We start from the raw sequence: 16,060 nt of genomic DNA on the forward strand, positions 1-16,060 counted from the left end.
GAGGAGCTATGAAATAGAAAGCCCTAGCAGACAGCAAAATTGCCCTAAAAGAGGTCAGCTTCATTCACGGAATGACCATTAACCATGGAATGACCATTAACACTAATTGTTACTTCACAGGCAATTGTTAATACCTGTGAAATAAAGAGCAATGGACCATTGACAGGCTTCCTGCAGCAGGGGGAGAGTGGGGGCAGTGTCCACTGTCCAGGATTTCACATTGTCCCATATGGTCACCCCAGTTCTGCACCACATGATCTCAAGAACACTTCCCCCCACTGTCCTGCCCTGGGAACACACTCTCTTCCCAGCCTGTAAGGCACCTTCCTGTCCCAGGTACCCACCCCTCTCTCTTCCCGTCTGATAATGCACCCACCTATGCTGCAGACCCTGCCTTATCTCAGTGCCCGGGGTCCGAGGCACTCATCTCCAGAAGTGCTACTAGGAGTCGCACACAAAAATCCCTGAGCAGCCAAGGGTGACAACTTAAGCTGAGGAACGTGCCCCCAACGGGAGGGCTGAAGTCATGCATATTCACCAATGGGGCATTCATCTCTAGAGCCAGCACTGCCAAGCCAGGCAGGAGAAATACAGATTTCAGTTCCCTAATGCATATTCCCAGGCAGGGGGAATGTACTGTGTGAATACCAATGGCCATTATGCAAATACAGTCACATGCACTCATGTCCACAGCCATTAGTCAGTCTTACAGAGATGCTGATTGTGACTGCACCCCCACCCAGCCCAGCCAGCCCCTGAAGAAGGCACTTGCCTGATACCTTCTTTGCACACACTGTATAACCAGCCTCTAATTTGCAACCCCCAAGCTCAGCTCAGGCTCACTTGGTTCATTAGCTGAAAAGTACATCAGAAGTTATGAGTTCCACCTCTGCTCCCCATGCCCTCCTCCCTCCTCACAGGCCTTCCCAGCTCCCTTCCCAAACTGGACATATTGGGCCAAGTGCTTGCTTACTGGAAGCAAAGAGAAAAATTCGTCCCAGGTGTAAAGCCAGTGGGCTTAGCCCAACAGGTTTTGTTTGCCCAAGGGCAGGCCCTGGTATGGACTGCAGGGGTGACGCGATGATGATCCTACACTAGTCCAGCTCACCCAAGAGCCGAGCCATTGCATTCTGCACAGCCATGGCTCATGCTGCAACCCCTCAAAGTCAGTGATTGGTCACTCGCGGTGATGAAGATGTCCCAAGCAATCAGGAAAGGTGAGAGATGCTTCCTGCCAAAGTTGCTCCACAAGCCGTAACGAGTCTCACATGACCAAAGCAGATCTGAGCCCAGTTCCCCAGGGTCTGAGACTGGTGCATTAGCCAACTGCTCTCTCTGGAAGCCTACCCAGTACTTTTCCATTGGTCCCTAATCCTGTGCATCACCTGGGACCAGCTGTGCTTCCCAGAAAGCCAAAGAGATGCAGAGAGGACCAAGTAGCAAGAACCAGAACTAAGGTGCAAAGCCACACACATCACAGCATTCACACTGGAGGGAGCTCGAGCTACAGAGGCCCTTCTGACCTCCGATGAGCTGCATGCGGAGACGAACTGATCAGGTTCTCAGACTCATCTGACAGCAAAGCCCGATGCGGTGAGCATGACAACAGGGACAGACAAGTTTGTTGGCTGGGAAACTTCTGAAACAGATAGCAAGTTTGATTGCTCACTGCAGGCAAGCAGAGGGATCCCTGCTCTGGCCTTTGGGAATAGAACAGGCTTCAGGAGGGAGCTACTCCCCATAAGAGCATGTGGGTGGGATATGGGCAGAGCAGTGATTCCTGCTTAAGCTCATGACTTCCCTGCACAACTGCCATAAGACATGAAATTATCCTGCCCTATATCATGAAACCTTATGGCTGTGAAAAGACCCTCTTATGGATGTGACACTTATGCCTTCCTGTCTGCCTGATTCTGCAGTCTGGTGGGTGTCATCTGTCTTCACTTGTTTTTGCATGGCGGTTAACTCTGAAGCCTATGAATAGGAACACTGTTGACTATTTTATGCCTTCCACTCTTGATAACATGCTTTTCCCATGAGTTTGCAGAGTACCAGAGACAAGAAAGGCATGCCGGGTACCTGATCCAGCCCTCTCCTAGACTCCAGAGACGACCTACAGGTACTCCAGAGGAGATGTGGTACAAAGGGAGCAGCCATTCCTCGAACATCATCATCAGGAACAAATAAAGGCAACTCAGCGTCTGCACAGGACAAGCACTTGGACCAAAATTTGATTGCTCTCTGTGCCCCCAAACAGCAGATTTCTAGCTGGGTAAGTGGTTTTTGTGGCACCTTACACAAAGGCCGCAACTGTTACCTCCGCATTGTGGATGAGTGAGCATGTGCACGTAGACTAAGCATAAGCAGTAGGCCATGCCCTGCCTGGGCATGTACACAGGTCCATTCTGGATGCATGCATGTAAAATGCAGCCAGCCACAGACCCACAGCCAGCAGGTGCGAGGTGCTAGAGAGGACAATGAAACTCCCATGCTTTGGCACCAACAGCTGAGTGCTTTGAATGCTTACAAAGGAAACAGGAGACCTAGATTCCAGGTGCCCCTCACCCAGAAGTAGTTTGACCCTGCTTCCCAGTACAGGGCCCTAACCATCAGGCCACAGGTCAGGCATATCCACCCTGGAGCAGTTCCATTTTGAGCAGGTAAGAGGGAGATATGTGGGACAAGGAGGAAGAAGTCAAGCCAGAGGGGATGAGATGGGAGCTGCCCTGGGACAGAGAACCCTGCACACCAGCCTGGAGCCTCACACCTAGCATGGCAGAAACTTCCCCTCCGCATCGCTCTCTGTCCAACAACAGCTACATGCAAGAGGAGGTGGCTCGACTTCAAAAGGGAGAACTGGAAAGGGGTCTGGAAATGCATGTTCAAATCCCCTCTGGATAGGAGGCTAAAATTCAGAGTTTATGTGCACTAACTGCTCAGCTACATGGGAGGATTTTTTCCTGAACTTCCACTCAAGTATACGTGTATGTGCCTGGCCAGTACATGCCCACTGTATGTGCTCAGTCTGCACACACATCTATGCATCCATAGTGCAGGGCAAGCACCGAGAGTGCCCCATACCTAGCTATAAAATTCCCATTTAGGTGCAAAACAGGAAAACAAAACTCCGCTTGGTTTTTAAAGCAGTCAGCTCAAGCCTGCGCTAGGAGAGGAGGGATGTGACCGCTCTACGTAGCAAGTCACCTGGCTATGAATAGCATTGGACGCTCCTTAACACATCAATACGAATGGGTAACCCCACCTCCTTCCACCCATGGTATGGCCAGCAAGGAGGATCTGCCATGGGAACCAAGGCTTTTGTCACCATAAGGAACACACCCGCTGCTCCTGCCCCCCTGGTAGTGACTGTGATCCTGGTCTCTCGCTCACTCTGTCTGCCTCATTCAGATTCAGGTTCACCCTTTAGGATATGGCCTGTTTGTGAGTTTTATGGACACATCTGACAGCTTGCAGTCGGGCATCTTGTCCTCAGCTGTCATTACTCAGACATCAGGCAGCCTGGCTGTCTCGCAACGCATGGCCCTTCTGCAAGCAAATGAAATGCAAAAAGCCCCTTGTGTTTCTCGACCTCAGTCATTGGCATTAGCCAAAATGTGCTGGTGGAAACAGGCCCACGGCAGAGCCTCAAGCCATGAGCAGCTCCAAGAACTCTGTGGGTGGGAGGGTTGTACATACAAAACCCTGCCTCACAACCTGCCTCCATTTCACTTCCACTCTAGCTCAGAAACAAGAGATCTGTTTTCCGTGGATAAGACAGATAAGGCTGAAAATGGAGACAGCCTCCTGAGCATGACATTCAAGATGGCAGAAGCTTTCTCTCTCTATCACATAAGAAACTATGGCGCAGCTCTCTCAAGCAGTAGCACAATCAGGGTACGAGGGGGGGCATCAGCTCCAAGTGTCAACTTAGAGGTGGTGCCATAAGGGTGTCCCCTCTCTCCCAGAGCCTTTGTTGGGTCAGAAGCAGACCCGATGTGCCCACCTGCTAGGACACAGCAGGAGGTCTTTGAGCCCGCAGGGCAGGTAAGACTGTCCTTCTACCACCCCTTCTCCTCCCCCCTGCTCTCTAGCATTCAGCACCCCTCCACCCCCCACCCCTTGCCAAGAAGTTTTCCCATGGCACCAAAGCTGATAGTCACCCCTTTGCCCTTGAGAAATGCCAGGGGACACCAGTGCCACTGAGCTGGAACCGCTGCTCTGGCTCAACCTCCAACCGTCCAGCCCTGATCCAGACACCAATGACATTTCTCTTGTTCACCTCTGGTTTGGAGAGGTTCCAAAACCACTTTGGTGGTGGCTTGAAGTCAGTAGACAACAGGCGGCAGATTTTCAGAGGCCAGCAGACAGTAACTCCCATGGTTTCTGGTTCCATTATTCTTAATGGAGGAACTTGAATTTTTTTATTGTTCTCAGTACGGGGGATTCTCCACTGGTCCCGTGTGGTGGGGAGGGTCCCTGCCGTTTTAAGGGAAGAGGGAAATTTTCTGTTGTTCAGAATGATGTGGGCATTCTTCCACCAGAAACCAGAATGAGATCCAGCGCACATTTCACGGGCCAACAAATCATTATTAGACATAAAAGACAGTCTAGCCATTGCTCTCCTAGCTGCTCAGTGATGTAGCCCAAGACACAAGAAGTTCTGCTCAGCATATGAAACATGAGAGAGGCAGAGGAGCTTTCAGCATCTTGCCGTGCTCTGTGTGGAGATCTCTGCCTTTTTAAAACCCTGCTACACTAACCCAGTGTTCCCAAACCTTGTCCAGCCCAAGGCATACTTACATTAATAATTTTTTTCCATGGCACATCTGTTAAGGCATTCCCCATCCTCATACCTATTGTAGCTCATTGCCACGGCAAACTTCCACAGCACATCTATTAATTTCTGACGGCACGCTTTTGTGCCGCAGCACACTGGTTGGGAAACACTGCACTAACCACCCATAGTCACCAAGTCACTGTGCAGAGATTGCAACATGCTTTACCAGAGCTGTGGGCGCATTTGCATGCACTTATCTGAATGTGTGTATTTGTACTCATTTGCTTGTATGTACATGCATGTATAAGCTCACATGTCTGCATCTGCATGTGCCCACATATCCAGGCTTTAGTATGCATTCCCTTGTCTATGAGCAATCTATGGACTTGAGTGTGTTCACATAAGTGTGTGCTCACTTGCATGTGCAGGAGATGGTACATCTGTATGTGTACTCATTCTTGTGTTTGCTTGTAGGTGCACATGTATTTCTGGGGGTAGGGGGCATACTTGTGGGTATCCACAGCTAATCATTGAAATTTTCCTTTAATAACCATTCCTGTCAAACAAATTCCCTCGCCATGGCTTATCCCAACACAACGTCCATCTAAGCCTATGCCAGGCCCAGCCTGGTGCCACAGCTCCAGAGACAGACACAATTTGCTCCTCATTTGCTCAGCAGTTGCCAAGCTCAGTACTCAAGGAGTACCCTATTTTGCCATGTACAGCACAAAGCCTTTGAGACCAGGGTCACCTTCAGGCCTCCTATTGCAGTAAGAGCAGGAGCTATGCTGTATATGTTCTGCAGCACATGGCCACCCACCAAAATGTGTCCCCAGTCACACACATGTACACACAGATACAGCCATACCCCTGGCTCCCCACCTACACAGGGACCCCCACATCTACCAGCTCACACCCACATAGACACACAAGTGCACCTGCGCTCACCAGCTCACATCCATATGGACATATATTTACACCCTCACCCACAGATGAGGCCCAGCCCCCTCATGCACATATATGCACAACCTCACCCACATCAATGGGCTTCCACCCCTCACAAATAAACATATCCAGCAGATTTGCACACAGATATACCCAGAATTAAACCACATACATCTCTGAACACACATACACACTGTTGGACAAGGGCACAGACTTACATGTGGATCTGCCCAGAACCACAGCCACACACAGCTGGGCCCTTGCTCCTGTGCATACATGCACATATTACTGCATGCTGAGGGCACTAGCTAGGGACAGACCGAGTGCAAGAGGGCAACTTAGGAAGCACGTGTGCTTCTCCATGTTCTGGATGGGAATAAACAGCTGAGCACCAAGCAGGAGACCGTGGGGAAAGAGGAAAGGCTGAATCCCCAGGAGAACGCATCTGATTTCCTTCTCATTTTTCTAACCCCAGTAATTGCTGTGCGTCCCTTCACGAAGAGCATTAGGCAAGACGGCTCCCAGACACTCCTGTGCTGGTTTTCAGGCTGCCTAATGGGCCAGGTCAGACTCATCAACATCATTGGCGGGTGGGGAAACTGAGACAAAGGGAAGAAGTGACTTGCTCATGGTCACAGAGCAAACAGGTGGCAGAAGAGAATGGAGACCAACACCCACCTTAGCTCTTAGCCACTGGTCTCACCTGCCTCTCCTCCACAAAACCCTGGGGTCTCTCATATGAACAGGAAAAAAATTGCACAGTACATACCTCCCTCCATTGCTTGGTCTCTATGCCCTGGGTGTACAGCACGCACACTGTGGAGAAAAGAATAGGACTGGGCGTTAGTACAAGCAACGGCCCTGTAGGAAGTGTGTGATGGGGGAATCATACAGCAGGTTAGCCTCTACTGGGGAGGTTCAGGAGATAAAGCTAAAGCCAGATAGAGGAAAAGGAGGGTGGGCTTGAGCCTCCCCTGTATAATTTGGGAGCCCAAAATTTTAGCTCCTGGAGTGGGTCTCTGGTGATCCTCCCTGCTGTGCAGAATTATTGCTTGGTGCCTGTATTACACACAACACCCAGATGACCAACCAGGCTCAAGGCCCCACCACACTACAGGTTCCAGTGAGGGATGTTCCCTTTACAACCAAGGGGAAACTGAAATGCAGAGAAGGGATGTAACAAAACCAAGGCCACCCTACAGCAGGGTCAGGAAGCCCGAGTCCCCTGCCCTGCCCACTGCAACCTGCTGACACCATCAACGTAATGGTGTTCCCTCGCAGGCTGTTGGATCCCTGTATCACACAGTCCTTCTCTGAGCATTGTACAGAGCACACCAGCAGCTACTGCCCCATCATCAGGGGCAGAGCCAGGGGAAGTCTAGCAGAAATACTGCCCCCCACCCACTGAAGGCCAAACTTAGTGCAAACCCAGCTCCTCCGAGCTGGTTTCAGGATACTTTTACATAGTGTGGACACAGCATCTCTCAGGAGGGCTTATGAATGAGTTCCTATGAATGTGCTCAGAGCAGGGATCACTGGTGCTACACAACTAGCTTTAAGGAGGCCCTAAAAACATTGGCCAGACCCAACCCCTGTGCATTCTGCACACAGGGGCCTCTGTGGTATATAGGTGGTGGCTGTCCTCAGCAGAGGAGACAGGAAGCCTTCCCCAGCTGGGCCGCAGCCTCCTGATCAGCTTGGCCCAGTTGGAAGCTGCTCCCTGACCCCGGCAGGGGGTCTAAGATAACTCACTCCAGGGAGATCTGGCAAGCAGTTGTGTTGGTTCAACAAGAGCAGCAGCGGAAGTGGAAACTAGGATTTATCCTTTGTCACAGCAACAGACATTCTGGAGATTAAGGAGCCTGGCTCGGGGATGCCCCTGAATGCCATGATTTTAGGGTAGCTGTGCCAACAGCAATCTCTGCTGTTAGCACCAAGACCTCTGCCCAGGCTCTGCAGCAACTCCAGAGGAGATGCAAGAATAGGGCTGCCTCACTAGGCCATTGCAGATGCTGTGGCCTCATAACACCTTTATCATGGTCTCAGCCTGAATACAGGGGTAACCTCGATCACTGGATAGAGAACCACAGCACAGACTGGCTAATAGGAGAAGAGCTGGCTCAGAGGACACTGGGACTAGCAGATCTTTAATGACCACATGCAAGAAATGGGGACACACTGCACTGAGGGGGCATTGACTGGTACAACCTCTACCCCTTGGTCTCCCACCCTGGTCTGATCTCCAGTGAAGCAGGGCCCTCTCTCTCAAGCTTCCCACCCCTCTAAGCCCCTGATGGCCGTTTTCAAGCTCAGCCTGGAGCAGTTCCAGTAATCTATATGATGCGGGTGGAAGAGGCAGAGTGAAGCCTAAGCTCTCAAGATGAGGAAAAAGCTACCATGCCTGAAGGAAGAAAAATATAAGCAGCCAATTAAGATCCCTTCATTGGAGTGCCCGGCTGCCTTTCACTAGCTTCCCACTAGCTCAGCACTGGAGCGGCATTAAGAAGATTAATGAGTTTTATAATGGCTGCAACCGACATTGCAGAGAGCAAAGCAATCCCCCAGCTTTCCCTTGTGATCCATGTCCCATCCCAGGTGTATCCCTCCTCTCTGATACCACTCCTTCTAGCCCCACTACTGCTGTGTCTGTCCTCTGCTTCACGGGAGAGATGAACCTGCCCTGGAGAAGAAACCCAGCTCCATTTCCTTCCACCAGCAGGTTACCCCCAGCCAGAGAGAACGGAAAGGGGGAGTGGTAGCACCATGATATATATTCATAGACATTAGGGCTGGAAGGGACCTTGAAGATCATCAAATCTAGCCACCTGCCCCAGGGGCAGGAGGTCAGTTAGGGTCAAAGAATCCCAGCAAGATAAGCATCCAAATGTTATTATTTCCTCCCCCATGTAGTATCCAAGAACGGGGAAAGACAGAAGGGTGCTGGGCTGTGGGGTGAGCCATGGGGGTTGAGGCTCAGTACAGCAGCCTCTTCTGGCAAGGGAGCATGCAGCTGTTTAGCAGTACATCAGCCACTTCCAGCTGAAGTTGGGTTGCTCATTCCCTGGCCAAGGCAAGTCCTGCAGTCCCTGAGGGCACACGGCCCAAAAGGGATGATGAGCTCGAGACACCAGCGTAAGAAGCATCTGAGCACGGACAGACATACACGTGAAGAGTGTAAGGACTGGGCTGCCCCAGTGGCTAGGTCACCAGGGGAGGACAGGAGCCAGGGGCAGAGTCCTAGTCAAACCGCAAGCCAAGTCAGTGCTCTGGAGTGAGGTACCAAGTTACCAAAGCTGAGCAGAGCTCCCAAAGCCTGAGTCCAAAGCCAAGCAGAGTCAGAAGTCAGAGCAAAAGGCACATGATTTAGGAAGGCTTACCCTGGCAGGCCTTCCAAAGAGCTGTGTGCGGCCACAGGTGGGCTCAGATAAGAAGTCTGTTCTCCTGGCAGCCAGTCAAGGCCCTAACAGCAGCCAGCTGGTTCCTCAGCCAGGGAGGAGCTACCAGTAAGAGCCTCTAGCCACTGTGGCCAACTGGGCAATGAGTCCAGGACGGGCTGCCTGTCAGGGCTCCTGACCAAGAGCTTCAATCCTCCTGCCCTAATTTGAAGCACTCTGAGCACTTCAGCACTGTCCGAACGCACAAGCCTTTCCAAACAAAGTGCCTCAACACATGCCAGCACCAATGCTGCTGCACTGCTCTGCAACCCAGGGCTGGCGAGCAGGGATGCCAGCCTGCCTCTGGGCCACGATTCTTGGCCCTGTTTCTGGAAGCCTGGACAGCAGAGGCCCCCCAGCTGGCACCAGGCCCAGCGACAGCTTCTCTCACACAATAACTATCAGGGCCTTCTTGTGAAGGAGGTGCCAGAGGGGCCGGGAAGGAGGAGATCTCCTCTGTGTAAAGCCCAACTAATCCCAAGAACAACTCGTTCGTTTGTTTGAAAAACCAAACCTAGGTTTTATTGAGCAGAGAAACACCGCACGCTGTTCTGGGAAACAAAGGCCACGTGCTGCAAGTGGCACTGGGGTGCATGGGGAGGATTTGTGAACTCAAAGAAGAGACATGGAGAGAGAAGCAGCCTAAAAATGGCCCACAAGCCAATGTGCTCTGCCACGCTCGGCTTCCCCTTCCCCTGTGGAGGGAAGGGGTTCATGAGGACAATGACATTGCACTGTGCAGAGGGAGAAGAGGGCTGGAGAATCAACACCACCTTCCCCAAGACCCTGTGAAGGCAAAGAAAGCTCTCCCTGACCCCATTTGCAAATCCTGAAGCTCCCTCTTGGGCTGGAGAAAGGGCTCTGGGGCCTCAGTGTGGCAGGCTGGTGCTGAAGGCGGGCTGAAAGACAGTGCAGGGGTGCTGGGACTGTGCGTGAGCTAGCCAGATCCTGGTATGGCTGAGATGGCAGGAGAGGTTTGAGCATGGGAAGGTGGGGCTTGGGACTGGGAGACCAGAACAGACAGCACCCCTGACAATGTCCTAGCCAAGCATGCCTATCCTCTACAGCCCCAGCTGCCAGGTCTGCAAGTATCACCTCCTTCCTCTTCCCCCTCCTCCTCCAGGCAGCTAGGGGCTGAGCTGCAGTCTTGCCTCAGGCCCAAAACGGCAGTCCCAGCTGCTGCTGCAGGCATTAACCCTCGCATGACAGTCAAGGAGCCTTGTTATACTGGCTTGACCTGCTGACAAGAGCTGAATTCCCTCAAAAAGTTTCACATTGAACATCCATGACAGAGACAGCAGGTACCCCAGCCCCAGGGGTTCCTCCATGAGGGTCCATGGCCATCAGCCACCACCAGGCTGCTTTGGTGACCCCAGGGTAAGGGGTGTGCCCTCTGCTTAGGTTGCAGTGGGGGGGTGGGGAAGAATGGCAGCCTTAGCTCCCCACCCCAACACTCATCCCCCCCTCAATTTACTGAACCACTGTGATTTTCACAGGCATGACCCCCCGCATCTGCCAAGGGCCAGAGGAGAGCAGCCATGCACAGCATCATTCAGACGCCTGATGGCCTGCCAGAAAGACTGGATGCCCACCAGCTCCCTCCCGGAGTGAAGAGCACTGACCCACCCCTCCGTGGTTCACTGTTGGCCAGCACCATCCTCCTGAGGCCCATAGGCACATCCTCGGCCTGGCCTCCCTCCTGCAGTTGGCAATCCGCTGCTCCATCTAAATCCTCCCCTATTGAATCTGCTCTGACCCCCTGGAAGCAGCCAGCACTGAAGCTAGAACTGTCCCCTCCTGCGTCTCTGCCCAGCTGCTAGCAGTAAAGCCCTGGGAGCCCTGTCTCCTGCCAACTTCCCACCCTGCTCCAGCCCCAGCCTGAAGGCTGGATGTTTAAAAAAATTCAAAGGATTTGGGGGCCACCTAGGCAGAGCAAGTGCTGGCTTCAACCGAGTGCAAGGAGAAGCCCCTGCGACTGGACTGGAGCCGTTCTGGCTGTGTGGTTTGCATTTCTGGAGGGGCTCAAGCCACAGGGTGAGATGGCTGCTGGGGAGAGGGCAGGACCCACAAGAGATTCTCCTCTCTCTCCCCAGCAGCTCTGCTTGCACTTCTCGACACCAGCCAAGACAAACCACGGGGTGACTAATAGCTTTTCTTCCCTCCTGGATTCCTATCCCAGGAGCTCTTCCTTTTCTTGGCTGGGCTGCAGGGATGGGGGGAGCAGCTTCAGATCGCGGATGTGGGGCAGCACTCCCACTGGCAGCCCTGGAGAGAAGGGGGATCTCAGGTAAAGGGAGGGACCTGGGGGCTTGGGGTGATCCAGGTCTGGCTCCTCTTTCGTGGGGCAGCGGGTGGGGAATGCCAAGTCCTGGAGCCTGACTGATCCCCCAGAAACAATGAATGGAGTCACACCAAGACCCCTTCTCAGTCTCCTTCCAGCTGGACCTGCCATGGAAGCTGCCCTGAAATGCTGTGTTAACCCCTACGTGGAGGGGAAGACTGCAGCACCTTAATGACCTGCCACGTGACTGAAAGCCCAAAGCAATCGTACCCAAGCCAATGGAGGGGGGGGCTGGTATTTAGCTTAGCCTGGTCTACTTCTCTCTCAGACCTGAAGAAGGTGCTTCGTGACCAACAGTCTGTCAAACATCTCCCAGCTGAACAGTTGGCCCAACAAAAGAGATCACCACCCTCCCCATCACTTCTCATACATTTCCTGTACCGTCACTCCCAGCTTACTAGTCTCTTAACGAGCAACCATGTCCCCCATCGTTCCCTCTGAAAAACACCACGTGCCCCCGCCCTTACTGACACCCAGCGCATGTCAATGGGCTGGACAGGAGGACTGCAAACCTCACAGTCACACTGAAATAATACCACCCTCCCCACAGCATACCACAATAGCCTTTGTTAGCACTGCTCTGCCCTAATGGTCCAGAAGTCGGTAGCATCTCCCCCTCGAGGTCCATGGATGCCTGACAGAGTGCCCAGGTCCAGGCCCACACGCACCCTCTCTTTGGCACTTGTACAGGGCCCCCCCACCTTTTCAAGGTTTTGGCCTCCCAGATACTATGGACCCACCCAGTGAACAGCTGACAATCCAGCTATGTGTAAGGCCTTGTACAAAGGAGGTCTCAAAGTGCCCATGACCCTTTTGAGAGAGAGAGAGTTGCAATACTGCCATAATGTGATGCTAGTACCCACTGTACTACAGTGATGCTACTACTCACTGGTGGATTTATGTCCAGCCATGCTGGCATTCCCTCCAGGCAGCCCGCACGTGGGCACCGAGAGGATGAGGGCAGAATGGTCACATAGGAAGATGGGGCAATGACTAGATGGGATAACGGCAGGATGGCTGACTAGTCCTCCCTCAGATCGGCATCATCTGAGCTGTCCTGTTCTCACAACTGGTACAGCTCCCGTTCAGTGGTTCCTAACAGGACGTCGGGGAAACGGGGACTTTCCAGCATCCTCCTGTTCCTCCTAGGGGTGCTTCTGGTCCAAAACTTGGAGGAACTGAGAGGGGAATCCGGTCTCTGTGGCCCATTCAATCCCAGGCTCCTCTATTGAGACTCACCAAGGAGATATCAGTGCCTGCTTTAGGACTGGGCTTGGATCCAATACATTCATTTTGCACAGGAGCAACCACACGGCTCCCAAATCACTACTACCCTTGGTCAGTGATCAAGACTATGCAGCCCCCAAAGTCATCCAGCACCCACCACAGACAACAGCTCCAAGGCAGCCTCATATGCATGGTGTGACTGTCCACTTGTACTGGGTACTAAATGACAAAGCCCTGGGGACATACTTCCTGCAAACCACGGGTCCCACCAGGCCTCTTCCCGGTCCTCAAGTTGGTGCCAGTTCATGTCAAGACAGTGAGCTATATGCTAAACCAAGGAGATTTATGGAGAGACAAAGAGAGATAGACAGATAGAGAAAAAGAGGCACTCCCAGCAAATTGTCATTTGGAGACGAATCAAGATGCTATGGACTCGATTATAATGCTATTTACTAAGCCAAGGGGCTGTTTACCAGGCAATTTCAGTATGTGGCTCCCACTCCTGTGAAGGTGGGAGTGCTGTAATAGCCTGAGTGTATTTTCTCAGAGGGGATATTTATATTACAGCTGCACAGCAAAGAAGTGCAGAGAACAGCTCTGGCTTGAGATAGTAGCACCTGCACTGAACTGCAATTTAATTTGGGGGATGAAGAAGCTGGTCCCATGAAAATACCCTGCAATGCCCCTGACCCCTCAGCCCAACCTGTCACCCACATTTTCTCCAAGTTGTAAGAAAGTTTCCGCTATTTTGTTTTTCAGTTGAAGATTTTGCCTGATCTTACTTTGCTGGTGGGTGGAAGGAGCCCCCCAGTCTCAGACCCCCCCTCCACCTCTGTGGCAGACATCCCCCACAGCTAGTCTTCTTTCTAATCCCTGCCGTCTTGTCCCAGATGGCCAGAACCCCTCCATTCCCCACGCTGCGACTGGCATGGAGACCCAGGGACAAACATCAGTGCTGCTGACCCGCTCTGCATGGTGTGCCCCCTGCCCCACAGCCATGAACTCCATGGTGTGGGTCCTCCAGGGACCCTGTCCATCATGGCCTGGAGTTTGGGTATGCCTAAAACATCCCACATCCTGTCCCAGAGAGAATCCAGGTTTCCATCCTCCTCCAAGACCCGGTTGACTCCAGCTTGCCTTATGCCAGCACTGCTACCTGCTGCCATGCCATGGGCTCGCGGCCCAGCGAGTACAGGCCTCTAACCACAGGTTCCTGGGGCTAGCAATTCACATGTCCTGCCTCAATCCAACCACACCGAGTCCCATGATACTCAAGAGGAGGCAAAGTTGTTTGTTTGGCCCTGCTCTCTGTAGCCTAGATCCCGCTTTGCTCCTCAAGGTAGGAATAAAACCCAGGAGTTAGGGTTTGGATGCTTATCTTACTGGGATCCTTTGACCCTAGTTGACTTTCTGCCCCCGGGGCAGGGGGCTGGAATGGATGATCTCCCAAGGTCCCTTCCAGCCCTAACATCTATGAAGGGGCCGAGATTTACCCCAGAGCGTGACAGTCTTTAAAGCAGCTCCTCAAACTTTGACAACCATTGAATTGATCCCTGAGATCTGCCCCTTTCGAGTCCCCCTGCAAGTACTTTTAATGTCCCAGCTGGGGACAATTCATCAGAGACCCACCACCACCCCATACTCCCTGGCCCCCTCAAAACAAGCCACTTTTGCTACTCACATGGGTCAGACTTGGAGAACGTGTCCTTGTCCAGGAGATGCCTGAAGAGAACAGAGAAGAGAATGAGTTACAGCGCGGCAGGGGCAGGTCGGCACAGATCAGCCTGCTCTGCCCAAGGCACCCCTGGCAGCCCAGAGAGCCCCCTTGCCCTTCCCACTGAGGGCTGGCTCCAGTCAGAGGCACCTCTGCAAACTCAGGCCTGGCAGGACTCCAGCCAGCAGCGGGCTTGCTAGCACACAGCATTTGCCTCACGGCCCCATCTGATCTCCTGTGTCTGCATCCCCGTCTCCTGGGTAGGCTGTTCCCCTCCCTTGATCTGTCCAGGCACCTTAGCCAGGACATACCATGCTCCCTGCAGTGCCAGCCCTATCCTGCCAGTACCCCTCAAGCCCAACTCACAGCCCACCCACTAGCCCTGCAAAAACCTCCCCATGGTCAAATACATAAGACAAGACAGGACACGTATGCAATGAATTTGGCAGGTCTCCACCCCAATCCAAATGGATAAGCATGAACGAGCCTCCACCATCACCACCAGCCCCTGCCTGTAGTCTCAGCAGCGTCCGAGGGTTGGGTGAAAGTCCCTTCAGCTCCTCACTGGGGACAGGCATCGGATACATTAGTAGAGGACAGTGACAGACACCTGCCCATTTTCTGCTTGCTTTCTTGTGGGGCGGTCTAGATGTTTCAGACAAACTCAGCCTCCTCCCACCCTCTCCCACCATGCCAGGTGGCTGCAAAAAAATCCAACCCCAAAGAACATACAAACGCCTACTTGGTAAAGGAAAACAGGCTCCATTTGGCACCTTTACCACATAGAAGCTGCTGGTTCAGGAAGATGGTGAAAGCCAAGCACTTTCTAAGTCAGTAGTTTCTCTCCACACCTCTCCGCCTCAGTCTCTTCCCTGTTCCCTCGCCCCTTCTCTCACTGCTGCACCATCAAGTTCTCAGAATATCAAATGTGCTGCTTATTATAGTCTCTTGATACTTGGGATTCACCAACTCGGCCGCCCCCAGAAAGCACTTGCAAGGTAATTGCAGCAGAAATGGATGCATTGAGAGGGGATCCAACTGTCAGCCTCAGAGAGAGAAGTGAGTGCATGTTGCACAGCAGCCCACCCAGAGGAGTCTAGACAGCTGAAGAAATGGCAACAGAGCCCTTTCTACATTCAGCCCTGGCTGCCTCAGCTCTGCAAAGGGTCATGAGAGGCCAAAAGAAGCAAGAATAGGAGGGATGTGGGTAGGACACAAAACCAAATTGTTGCCAGTAAGCAGACTGACTACCCCAGGTGAGCTTCAGGCTTTGCTGATGGACAGAAGACAAAATAAAGCATGTTCTCTCTCAGCACTTTCACCCTCTCCACCTGGTCCCACCTGGTGGAGACAGCAGGACTCATCCAAGAGAGACGGCATGGAGCATGGCGTATGACAACCAACAGGAACGCTAGGCTCGGCAGCCCCAATACTGCCAACTTAGGGTACATGTTATAGTGCCTCTCTCTTGGTATACACAAACTCTCAATGAAGTCAGTGGTACAGAGCCTCCATGGATGCAATGTGATGTAGTGCCATGGTCCACATGCTGTTCTAGGTCACGCCAGTATAAAACTGGAGCAACTCTGCTGGAGAGATTTCACTGGACTAATACAGATTTC

General features: G+C 52.6%; 1 protein-coding gene across 1 annotated transcript in view; it reads right to left on the reverse strand.

Moving 5' to 3' along the window:
• The window catches only part of LOC109317461 (copine-5-like), a gene marked incomplete at its 5' end in the record, with an annotated part of 37,528 nt that extends 23,068 nt beyond the window's left edge, over positions 1-14,460 (reverse strand). Inside the window, 2 exons of the mRNA XM_019546171.1 lie at positions 6,492-6,538; positions 14,406-14,460. Coding sequence (XP_019401716.1) covers positions 6,492-6,538; positions 14,406-14,460 — 102 coding nt within the window. The remainder of the gene's footprint in view (positions 1-6,491; positions 6,539-14,405) is intronic.
• Between the last annotated feature and the right edge of the window lie 1,600 nt (positions 14,461-16,060).

The sequence above is a fragment of the Crocodylus porosus genome, unplaced genomic scaffold (assembly GCF_001723895.1).
Source record: "Crocodylus porosus isolate Cpor-Errol unplaced genomic scaffold, CroPor_comp1, whole genome shotgun sequence".
NCBI classification, from domain to species: Eukaryota; Metazoa; Chordata; order Crocodylia; family Crocodylidae; genus Crocodylus; species Crocodylus porosus.